Here is a 13,424-nt window from a genome sequence, read left to right as displayed (position 1 = left end):
GCGCACACTACGCACACACTGCGTACACACCGCACACTACGCACACATTGCGCACACTACGCACACACTGCGTACACACCGCACACACTGCGTACACACCGTACACTGCGTAACACACTGCGCCACACACACAACAATAATAACTATCTAACAAGTGTACCTTATAACACTTTTACTGACACAAAAGTGTTCTTGTCCAAAGGGTAATGACACAAACTTGTCGTCTATGAGATATTAATTCCTCTTAAACCGATAAAGTTAAAGTAATTTATTTATTAGCTGTTAATAAAAATACACAAAAACCTAAATTTCCCTAGGCATCCTGCATTATTCTGAATTAAACAGTATCCTATTTTTACTCTAGACTTTGTTTTATATCGGTACCAAATTTCATCTAGATCTATTCAAGCGTTTAGAACACAAACTCTTAACCAACCCAACACTCATCCAAACATTACATTTATAATATTAGTCATAATTAATAAGAGAAATGTTTTTCAGGTAGTAAACCCTACAAATGCTCGCAATGCGAGAAATGTTTCCGCGTCGCGTACGACCTGCGCCGGCACATGCTCATACACGAGAAGGTGCGGATCAGGCTCGACGACATGAAGCCCAAACACAAAGACGGCAAGGACAACAAGACCAAACCTGACGACACCAAGACCAACAAAACCCTGGATGTGAAACCTACAAAGAAAACCACCACCAACAGACTTCCTATACTCAGAAGTATCTTAGACAAGAAACAACCTCCCAAAACCAAAACAAAAACTAAAAAAGGTGCTCCAAATGTGACCGTGGCTCAAAGTAAAGAAGTCGCTATTAAAATAACAGATAAATTTACTAATAATGTGGAAGTGTTTGATACCAGACAAGTAGAATATAATAAATATAAAGATGTTTTTGAATATAGAAATAATGAGGTGCTACAAACGTATAAAAAAGATTATTCAGAAGAAATAGTGTACAAAGATAATGATAGATTGACTGAAGAGAGAGAGTTAGCGGTTCTTAGACCGATGTTCCGGAACAGTCCGATAGAAGAATTGGAAAAAACTCATATAAGATCGGATAATACTGATGGGAACTTCCAAGTGTTTACTCATATGGAGAAGAATACAGATGGGAATTACCATGTTTACACACATTCTGATAAAACTAAAAACTATATAGTGCCAGCAAATAATTCATCTCTTGATAGAGAAATTAATAGGGAAGTGAGGAACGATGGACTTTCTTCTGAAAATATGGACAATGTGTTCTTAGAAAGATTAAGTGCATTTTACAATATAACGGCTGTATAAATGTGATGTTTGGTGATATCCCGTTTGGGACCAAATAGTGAAATCGGTTTTTTTTAAGTGTAAAGTATGATCTCTATGGTCTTATGTACTTTTATTGAAGATAAGTTTGGGTTATATGGTAATACCTATTTGTGAAAAAAACATTCTATATCATGTAAAAGTTAGTATATTTGAAGAAAAAAGTATATTTGACCTTTTTTTATTGGAATTTGCTAATCTGTGGGTAATTGGAGATTTGAACAATTTTACTAATTTCAATAAAAACATGATGTTTGTTTTAATTTTAAAATTAAATTAAAACAGAAATTTATAATTTACTCAATGTTAGATCATATATAAAAAGTACAATCAAAATTAAAACCGATTGCATGTAACACAGTTAATACATTAACGTAAATGAAAATCTTATTTCTGTTTACCCCTTTGGGATAATGGTTTTAAGATGATGTAATTGTGATATTACAGTAGTTAAAGTACATACTCCTATATTCCTTCCAGTATGTAACATAGTTAATTTACTAAAAGTTATTTTTTAATCAGAGAGATAAAATTCACATACAAACATACAAATGTTAAATTTCACAATTTTACATTTTTCTTAATTACCTGGTGACAATGGTTTCTTATATTCCAACTTTTATTAATAGACAGTATTAAGAATAATTAAATAATGACGATTTTTGTCTTACTATTAAAATGCAAAAGCTAACAACACTGATATGAGATTTTAATAGCTCTGATTAAAATATAGACATTGTTGATGTTAAAATATTTCGCATCTTAAAGATGTATTTAATCTGGGAAACACTGCCTATAAACACTAATATATTTCAGAAAATAAAAAAATAATTAAAAAAAACCAACTGTTTTAGAAAATTTATGTGTAAAAGTGCCTAAAAGTGTGGAATTTTGGTATTTAAAACTGGTCAAGTAACACTTTCTGGAAAAATGATTATGTAATTTTTAACTTTATTACTAAAACTTAGCTCTGTGTTCAACTAAATCAGTTTTATGTTTTTAACTTTAGTGTACTAAGGTGCCAAGAAACAGAACAATATTATGTGTATATATTTGTTATATATTAAAAATAATGTAAATAACTCTTGTATATAAAATGAACTGAATACCAGCATAATATGAATGAACAATTTGTAGGATGCAGTGAGAAATCTATGTTTTATTAACATAAGTAAGATATCCACCGCAGATCTAGTTGTAGTTAAGAATTATTGTTAACTTTTTAATTATTATGTTTACCTTCATTTTCCTTCACACTGATTGTTTTTTATGTTAACGTGATAAATGAAATAAATGTCGCCAGCAATTTATGAAACCATATACCTTTTTTTTTCTTTTTTAAATTTATATTTCCAAAAATCTAAACCTTATAATAAATTTGAATACCTAGAAAAGTTTATTTTTCATTTTGGGACCATAAAATAATGATTAAATCGCAAAAAAGTGCGCCAGAAATAATCTATAAATCTATTAAGAAATAGGTTACGTCCGATCTTTACATACAAAATTAGAAATGGGGTTATTCAAATACACTAAATATATCGACAATGAATCGTAAATTGTTCTCAGTGAAAATTATCGGCAACGTTAACTGCGGGTAGTCGATGCGCGGAGAATTCCCGCCATTTCCGTTTGATTTACCGCCAAGAATTCGCGCGGTCGCTCGCGTAGTCGGACATAGATTTTCATTCATCCTCGTATATTTGTTCCTGATCACTATACGATATTTACACAAGGCTAATTTAGAGTAAGAGGCAATATGTTACTCGTTTTATTCGAATACCATCGCGTTATATGTAGAGCATTCCATAGCCGTTACAATTGGATCCTTTTAGAACAGGAATTTAGGATTCCAGGAAGTTCGCTGTTCACGATATCGTATTTAGGGAGGTAGGAGATGCTTTTGTTATTGTATCTTTTGTAGTGTAAACGGTTGTTTTAAGAAAATAAATAAGTTTAAATAATATACGCAAGAGCTGCATGTACTTGAATTAACCAAATCAAACTATTAGGCGCTATAAATCTTGAATGCTGACTTAGGTATCAGTAGAGGACTTTTCAAATTTTTATCCATGAAAATCTCTCCCCTAGACACTCGGTTATAATTTATTTGTCACCCTTATTTCCAGTCCACTTCCAACTAACAACTACCCACAGTACATTTAAATTATTATATTATCCATTTAAAACTGTTTTGCAATAATATATCTATCAAGTAAAGAAACTATTAAAACTGATAAATTGCTTGTTTGTTTTGCTAATATAACGTTATCTTGTGATATGCTTGTTTTGATAGTTGAGTTTGAATGCGTTTTTTATTCTTTATTGCGCCGGCCTCTGCCAGCCAGAATACACTCAAATGAACTCTTTATGGTTTTCTCTTCGTATGTTTCTCGCACACGTTCGCGTAATATTTTTTCAAGTCTATAATTATGTTTCTTCAAAAGAATCAACTTGTTTTGATCGAAATATGTACAGGAACGTGTTAACGTGGGCCGCAACTAAAATTATTTGCTTGTAAAATGTTTTTGCACTCACACTTTTACACAGAACACACTGGAATTTGGTTCTGGTCAAATGAGTAAGTATAGAAATATTCCTCGTGGGCTTAAAAAATGTGGATACGTGCCTGATCGCCGGTGTATGGAGCCGCAGGGATTTTCCACTGAAACTGTAAAGCGAGGAAAGTTGGTACTCGAAAGTTGCGCGTGCGCTACCCAGATAACGGCTTTTTTACTATCATTGCCCGACGATATATGAGATTTAAAGATCACAGTATATATTTCTTAGCGAATATACTATAAAGTCTTCTACTAAAGAATAAATTCATTTTTTTTTGAACATCACTTTATAACAATATTCTACAAATAGGTACTACTACCAATAAATTTGTTAATTGCGAAAATATATGTTCGTTTTGGGGGATATAATGGTTACAGATGACCGACGATCAAGCTTACGTAGATAAATGTATAGACGTAGACGCAAGAAATCCGTAATTTCTGCCTACCCAACCCAAAGGTCGAAGTATTATGTTAGAGTCAATATTAATTTAATAGAACATTCGAATAGTTTCCACAGTTTACAATCGACTGTTCAGGGGAAAGTGTGAGTCAGAAAATCGATTACGTTTAATCGGTTTAAAGAACCGTGTCTTTCAGCGATCTCAACGAATTAGCATTAATTCTAAACTCATCAAACAAACACGTCCGAGCGCTGGCGAATGCAAACAAACAGTGCAGTCCACGCGGCCGACGGCCACGCCCACACACGTACCGTTGAACCGATCCTAATTAAAGACCATTGTTTACGTTCAAAAATAATATATTCAGTACGCGCGCTAATTCGAGTGTTGCAAGTCTAAAATAATTCGCGCTCCCGCGGGTTAATGACGCGCGCGTTGCGCTACCGAATTTACCATTTTAGGCAAGGCGCAAATTAACCAATTAGTTAATAAAATTTTTTACTCGGATTTCGTTTACAGGAGGTTTGTATTTTCATTTAAAGATGAAAAATTATGCCATGGATATAAAAAAACAGAACAGGATTTTAGAGTACTTGTAATTTTAGTATACTACTAATTTTTTAGCCTATTTAAACCTAAAACAAATCTTATCGTGTAACATGGTTAATAATCTGTCATATTAAAAATTTCAATTTGACTTCATACAGGAAATGTGAAATACGTAACATTGTTAGTATTTGCTCCAGAAATTCATAAATAAATCTAGAAATTTAGGAATACTAAAGTGTATAGGCGCCGTGTTGTCTGCCGCGGCGACTGGCGAGAGGCAGCCGCTCGCATAAACATTTTTTTTCATTATCGATAACATTTGCTAGGAGGAGTGAGAGGAGTGAGGAAACTTGTGGGTTTTGTATGATATCCTTAGAACTATCTTACTATCTAATATAGTTACATCTTTTTCGTGCATTTTCGTTTTGATTGTCTTTTTTCTCAGAATTTATACGTTCTTTGTATTAAGGGCCCTTAAAGGCTAAAATTAAATTATAAATTTTATATTCAACGCAGTAATATTAGTAATTCGTTTCATCGGCCGCTTATTCTGCCGTCAATGGCCAAGATTAACTACACAAACATATTCCTGATCCCTTGTCCGTGATTCATTGTTTATAATTACGAGATTTACAACTGTTTTACTGCATGATAACCATGCGTACGTAGGTTTAAATTCCACACGCCTTACTCAATTCTACAGTTATCTTTAAAACCTGTAGTGACGTCGTAAAACTCGTGACGTCGTTAACTTTAACAGGATTACGAAAATAAACGTCTTATGTACAGTCAGCAGCAAAATATTTATACTTTTACAAATTTTACAAATACATTTTCGGTTTAAAAAATATGTATTCATGCTTCCTACCTACAATACATGTTATTTACATGTTTCTAAAGTTTTGTAAATGTACATATTTATGCATTCGACTGTACAAAAATCACAAATTATTTTCGCCGCTTAGTCACTTTCTCGTGACAGATGTTTGCGTTGATCAAAATGCGCTAAAACATTTGCCCGATGTTTGTTTTTCTACGACATTAAATGCATCAACACAGACTACTGAAAAACAGAATGATATTGACGTGTTATTTAAACAATATGGTTGGGAGATAACATTTTTTTTCATCTTAGAACCTAGACTGTCTGGTGATGTGATCGTGAATCACCATTATTACTACTAATCCTATTAAAAAATAAACACTAACAGAAACCTCTTTGCATAATTTTGTAGCTCTAGACCCTATAGTTTGGATTGCGTTGTTAAGCCATTCAGTTTTTTCCTTTCTCTAGTTTGAAACAAAAGAAACAAACTATGATTATAAATTGGACTTTTCGCTTCACCTTAAACAGTTTTTGCATGTCCACGGCCGGATATGGTATTACCCAATGTTGTAACGATCAAACTGTTAAGTTTTTATTATAACCAAAATTAACCGTATCATTGACTTGATATGCTTATTATGACAGGATCTATGTTAAGCGATTTGTTCATAGCTTTGTGAATGCTGTATTTTTTAAGAATTAAAAACTAAAAACTGTTATTTCAATTCAGGTATTTTCACAATCATGTTTTTGACGCAGTTTGTTTTGGATATTGCGTCATGTGACGTTTATTGTTTTTTAAATATTTGGTCACAAAATGAAGGTAAATATTTGCAGAGTGATACAGCAACGTTACATTGGCCGGTCTCCGTTTGCCGAGTGACGCGGGGATAGGTTCGTCATTAGTTTAAGGCCCCTCCCTCTGTACATCTCTTATGCATATAACCGCTTATCTTAATACGTCTTGGAGTAAGACAATCCTAGATTTTTTATAATATAAGGTGGCAAACGAACAAGCGGCCAGCTGAATCCACCGAAATGGAAAGCGACCGCTGCCTATAAACATCCGCAATTGCTGATACGTTGCCTACCCTTAATTGACGAGGAGGAGACGCACATAAAGCGGATATTTCCTCTTTCTATGCATCTTGTCCACCGTCAAACACACTTTTCCTTCACATCCTTTCCTCTTAAGAAACGGGTGGAAAGGAAAAAGGACTAAAATTAGGCCTCCGGCACCACACTCATCAGACGAAACGCGGAATTGCCTTCACTTCAAGCCTGTTTTCTGTGTGGTCGTGGTATTGCTGGTGGCGAGCCGACCCATTCTTGCAAAGATGTTAAAGCGGGCTCTGCTCAACCACAGTTAAGATTATGCAATCGTATATCATTAACGCAATCATAATTAATTTAAATGCAAAAACAATGTAAAAACCAATGTTTAAATACTCAGATCTAAAGTAATTATGAAAGTTCTCTCTTGTACCAAAATAAAGATTAACAAAATTACATAATAAATCTGGTTTAATATTAGAAATATGTGAAGTAAATAGAATGTTTAAAGTAATCATTATTGATATATCACAAACGGATTTATCTGATAACTTAGACGTCAATTATCGCAACATATCCGGATCATACCAGTTCCACATCAAAGCCTCGCCGACGCCGACGTACACACGCAGTTTATTTCTGCTAACGTTTTTTAATCTGGAATATACGCAATGGGGGAATAACTGACTTTTTGCCTAATGTTGCTTTTTTCTTATGTTTTTGCGGTGAGTTCGCACGCGCCCGCGGCGTCCTAACAATGGACGATTTGCGGCCATTTCGACTGTTTATTGGCTTTTAGTTCCGTAATGAATGTAATAAACTGCCAGTTATAGTTAGTGTGATAAAAAACAGCTAATTTACTGTAATTTTATTATTTTAATGATCCGTACCGTTTTTATCATATTGTTTGTGTGGCTTTATGAAATTTGGTTTATTTTCAAACCGCAATTTTAATGAGAACTATTTTATTACATAATGAAGGGTATTTTTTATTTGAAAAGTAAAACATTGCTAACAAAAAATTTTTAAATTTATTTCAATGCATACATTTAATACATAGTAATTTTCCTTGTACTTAGTTAACGCACTACCGGTACGTCTCCAGGAATAGCGGTGAGTAATGCTACGCGTGTAGCAGTGTAGCACTGTGCTACGACACTACGAGCCAGTAACACAGTACATTGTAATGTCCTTTAAAATTAGCTGCATTTCGAAACAGACATAGATGAGGCGAGTCACGCCATAAACATACTATAAAACGTTTACATGAAGATAAATATAAAATACCCACGTGGTTTAACCTTGCTGCATTACCGTGTTATTTTTTAAATTAGATGAACTCTGCCATAATGTAGATTTCTCTATTACCGACTGAATACTGTTTAATTGTTACAAAACATACCATAGACACTTCTGCTAGTATTCATGATTGTCCTGCAATAGCTTCAAGAATTTACTTTATCTAGAAAATAGAACTTAGAAACTGTGTAACTTAACAATTTGTTATTTAAAACAAGCAGTAAATTTGCTAATTCATATTACACAAAACGCATATAACCTTTTACAATTAGTATTTTCCTAGAACTAAAGCGACAAGATCTAATTATAATTAGTTCTTGACCTTTCTCAGAATTGCATTACATTCATCCTCCGCCTGCACCCGCGTTTGCGCTGCGTCCGTGCCTGTACCGTTTTCCTCCGACTTAAATGATAAATTGATTAATACTCTCGGGGACTTCACCACGATAAAGATTATTAAATTGATTTAATTGGAATATTTGTAATTACATTATTAGCACATATTCGACTTAAGTATGCAGATAAATTGATTTTAATAATTAATAATTTGTAAATACCCATAATATCCAACAAGAATATAGTTTGTTAAGGAAAGTGTGAAATTTATCTGTATAGTGGCCCAACGTCATCTGGTTCGGTGCGACGCACTGCTATCGCGGTTACTTCTATCAGAAAATCAATAAAATGTAGACAGGCGTAGAAAATAACATAAAAGAAACAATAATATGACAACATGTTTTTTGTATTTAGGGAGAGGTGGCACTAGTTAGCTATCGTTAAGAGTCACTAATGCTTAGAGCGCGCACACCTTTGACCAAACTATCGCACAACTGTTTAGTCGCCCTTTGATTCTTATGAACTTATATTTAGGAGCGCACACTACTCGATATTTAACTGTGCTCCTAAACATTTGAACTGGCTGAAAAACAATAGACAATCGCACAATATTTGTGGGATAGTTGACTCAAAGGTGTGCTCCCGCTGTTATGGCCGATGGCTTACTAATGCTTATGGCCGATATACGATTGATCAGAAAACTTTGTCAGTGGAGTGAATGTATTTGTCACTCCTAGAATTGTATTCTAACATCCGTCAGATTATTTCAACCAAATAAATGACGATATTTTGCGAGCATTATAATTGGTGTGTGTTTAGTAAATTTTCATGTAACCTCTAATTAAAATAACATTTTAACATCTACGTAGCTATAACGCTAACGTAACGACGCGTGTGTCACAATTTGTTGATTTTATTAACAAGTAAAACGTCAAAGAGAAGACTTCAAGACGTTATTTATGATGATTAATATTATGTCAATAAAAATAATATAGCCTTAAAATAATGAATAGTCTAGAAAGATTGTAGCTATCTCTTTTTTAATATGAACGTATTTTCTAAAATTGTCTCATTAATTTTCAATCTAACTATGAAACCGTTGTAGAGAGTAGCTAGTTAGCGCAAAACCGACGAAGCTATAATTTGCGGAATTTATGAATACATCATAACGCAGCAGCTTAACTGACAGTTAAAGTACAATTAGAAATCGCTATAGATTTGTTTAATATAATTTCTTAGCGGCAAGGTTTAAGGTTAACAAGGATTCAAGAAATGATTCCAATTGATTGAAAGTTTGCCTAAGGACAGGAGTCCTTCTGAATAATCGTTGTGCCTCATTGATTTCGTTAATGTTTTAATGTAAAATGGGACCCACCTGCAAGCATTACCTTTCGGATAAAAAAAGAATTATCAAAAGCGGCGGAGTTATGCCGTAACACACATAAAAAAAAACATACAGACGAATTGAGTACCTCCTTCTTTTGGGAAGTCGGTCAAAAATAATGTAATACCACCGTATAAAGCAACTATACATTTACGGGTGGTATTCTCGTTTTTGAACTATCAATATATAACTGGCTATATTACCTTATGTTACATCATTATTTATCAGTAAATTGTCACGTTTCGTTTTGATAAACGCTATTTTCTTTTCTACTGATGTTTTTCATTGCTTTATTGACTCGAATACATGAACTATTGGAGTTATAACGTAGAGCAGTTACAAGTAATGTACTGTTTAGTGTATTTGTCCAGTAGATAGTAGTAATAACTAGTATCAAACGCCTTCTGCGTCACTATCTCTACACTTAGCACAAGATATGTCACGGTGACTGACCTTTTTCTTAACTACGTCGCACAATGAGTAACGTGACCGAAAAATTTCACTCAATCATTCCTATGAATCATTGACATATATAGGTAAATGAAAGTCTGTTTAAAAAAAAATTAAGTACAAATTTATTTAAATTTATAAATAAAAAAAAATGTTTACACAGTATGTGATTCTATCACTTGTAGCTTTTGAAGCTTACCTTAAAAACTATTAATAAATTAATTAATTTAGAAAACGAAGGGAGATTCCATGCCTTTGGCACAATTCAGACTAGGACCCTGACAAATTAAACTCAATACAGTTTACAAACGAAACATTGCTATAAAAAGAAAAGCGAAAATTTATACAGAGAGCTAATTAAATTGATTTAAAATAATTTAAATAAATACACTTAAAAGAACCTTTTGACTAGAAGCAAATGTTCTTATTAGCTATTAAGTAAATGCCTTAACAATAACTAAATAACCTACTGGAATGACTATATCACAATTTAGGAATTGCGCAAAAAGCGCTTAATATAACCTATAAAATACTGAGTAGTGATGTCCTAGCACTTACAAACTATCGAGACAAAGTCATATTAAAAGTAATCAAAGCCATTTAAACTATTAAAATAAATAATACAAAACTAATAGGATTTGAAACTTAAGTACAAAGAATTTTAATGGAACTAAGTTAAGTCACAGCATAATTTGGTCCCATAATCTTATAAACTAAACAAATAAATTAACTTACATCAATAATACTGTTTAAATTTCAACAATACGATTTTTTAAACACTTAATTCAGTCGTGCAGTAATGCCAAATGTTTCTGTCACTTCAGAGTCACTAACACTTCACTTGAGCTATAGATCAGAATCCTGGAGGGAATCCTCGTCTCGCCTTTCTCTTTTCTTCACAAATACATTTATACCGATTCCACTTCATATTCTGGTTCCGCTGTAACAATAAGAAAACACTGTTCGAAAAACAATTCGGATCTCTCTAGATACGTCATCAACAAGTCTGAAGAGATTGTCAAATATTTCTGATGCTTAGAGACGAAGATTTTTATACTCAATCAATTAATCCATTAAATGAATGAGTAGGAAATACTATTAAGTGTTTAACAAAACAAAAATTTAAGCAAAATATAAAGCAAACAATAAGTGTGAAATTAAAATCAGTTAAAGAAGTATTTTGTAAGACAACGGATGTCGGCACGGCACACGCTAACCAAAACAATGATAGAATGAAGATAATGGTAATTATTACATATATGAGTATTGGATAAGTACAAATTCATGCAAACAACAACAATAGCTATATTATATAACTTATATGCAATAATCTGAAAACACATTAAAACGGTTGCTTCCAATAAAGATAAATCGAAAAGTTAAATTTATGCAAATAAAAAAAGTTAAATAAGTGAAAGAATGCGATAATATTAAAAACTAAAAATAGGAGAAATTGAATTGCTCTGAATGAAAAAAAAAAACATAATGAAAGTGGACATTGATCAAGCGTTATGTTATGAGCCTGGTGGCGTGCGATGCGCCGGCGCCGCAGCTGCGTTAGTGCACAGACATCCATCATCTTACGCACCTTCCTGTGGCAACTCCGCTTCTCCTCGACGTTGGGACATTGACAGGAGCACTTACGGGGGTTATACACCCTCGGCGCCCCGCACTCCGAGGCTGACAGCGCGCAGCAGCCGCAACTCTCGTGTACCTCCACAGGGTACGTTGAACAAGTCTCCTTGTTCGTCTTTACATTGTATATCCTCACCTGCAACAACATAATACGTCACAAGTCGAACTAACAGCTATCGAGTGTTTGATTAATTGCTAAGATAAATTTTGGCTCGTTGTCAGCTCTGACCTATTTTACAGAAATAGCTCGAATCTTCGCACCCTTTTATGTCTTGTGTCGATTTGTTAAACGATTTAATAGCGGTTTTGTTTTAGATAACGTTTATTTCTTATCTAATCGTATTACAATAGATGTGAACAACCTTTGCTAGTTGACTAAAGTCGAGCTACTCATTGGAAATGGAAATTCCAGGTGCGACTGAAACAGTTATACCTAATACTTTGTCTTCGGAGATTTTGCCACGAAATATATTTATGTAATTACTGTGTAACAATAATGGGAATGTTTCCAAATCACTTCCGGTTTCAAACGTTCTACTGAGTCATTTACAATTATAGAGAGTGTATCAGAACAAATAATGAAATGGACGATTTTAACTCGTCGAGTCACATGTCTGCGGCAAGTACTAGAAGATGCAACTTATGTAATTGTTATCATTAAGGGCACCAATTGCGCAACGACGTCAGCCGCCCAGCGGCCGTCGGAACTGTGTCAAGGATGCACCTAATTTAGCAGAGATAAACATACTTGTCCTTACGATACGAGGCGGTACTCACCGGTATGTGTTGGATTTTAGTTTTGGTGGCGACGCACTTAGAACCCGAGGCCTCGTAGTCGCAGAGGCCGACACAGCGCTTCACCCAAACCGCGCCAGGGCTCACCTGGGGGAAAACCGACAGCGTCACAATACATTCAATCTAAGCGGATTTTCTCACGCATCTTTGATCATCGCAATTCCGGATCTATACGACAATTTACATTTTAATTTTTAATTTGACAAAACAAACCTAAAAACTGTCGCATAAATTTAAAACGTTACCAATTTATAAATAAGACCATTATTGGATATTCATTATTATGTTATCTATTAATGAGCAATTAGAAAAGTATTTTAATTGGATACAATTAAGATATAGTCAGTTCAACAATGTAGATATAATAGAAAGCTTAGTATAATGAGGTCAAAGTATTAATGAGGTATTGCGCCATTTCGTCAAAAAATATTTGTTATAAAATTAAGTACAGGTCGGAATTGAATGAAGTTTGAAGTATTTACCTGTTCATGCGTGGCCCGCGGGTGCAGGTGCACGAACACCTCCTTAGGCTCGCCACATTTTGACTTCTCGATTAAATCATTTCTTAACAGGTCATTTTCACTTGAACACGCCACTGTCGAAAATAATACATTCATTAGTTATGTTACTTCGAAAACACTGGTTCAGAAATTAAAATAATAGAGTCATGGTTCATCAGCAAGACTCTCACTGTCACTAAAACGGGGCGCGAGTTGCATCAGCGAGGGTGTATTCACCTTTCTTGTAGAGCGCGGTGTCGACCTCCTCCGAGGACTTGGGGAACTTGGGGTGGTGGCGGTGCGCGCC

The 13,424-nt window shown here is 34.1% G+C and overlaps 2 protein-coding genes across 2 annotated transcripts in view; one reads left to right on the top strand and one right to left on the bottom strand.

Annotated features, from left to right (window-relative positions):
- Window positions 1-1,583, top strand: part of LOC106104949 — a 9,568-nt gene extending 7,985 nt beyond the window's left edge. Inside the window, exon 11 of the mRNA XM_013285141.1 lies at window positions 502-1,583. Within this exon, the coding sequence (XP_013140595.1) occupies window positions 502-1,307 (806 nt within the window). The 3' untranslated portion in view covers window positions 1,308-1,583. The remainder of the gene's footprint in view (window positions 1-501) is intronic.
- Window positions 1,584-10,351: 8,768 nt separating this feature from the next.
- Window positions 10,352-13,424, bottom strand: LOC106104948 (the record flags this gene model as incomplete). Its single annotated transcript, XM_013285140.1, has 5 exons — window positions 10,352-11,127; window positions 11,776-11,958; window positions 12,600-12,704; window positions 13,100-13,212; window positions 13,355-13,424. Coding segments are annotated over 5 exons (558 nt in total), but the record flags the coding sequence as incomplete, so codon positions are not given.

Source organism: Papilio polytes, unplaced genomic scaffold (genome assembly GCF_000836215.1).
Source record: "Papilio polytes unplaced genomic scaffold, Ppol_1.0 DF823288.1, whole genome shotgun sequence".
Classification (NCBI taxonomy): Eukaryota; Metazoa; Arthropoda; class Insecta; order Lepidoptera; family Papilionidae; genus Papilio; species Papilio polytes.
The sequence above is the reverse complement of the archived record's forward strand: the minus strand, read 5'-3'. Positions and strand labels throughout refer to the sequence as shown.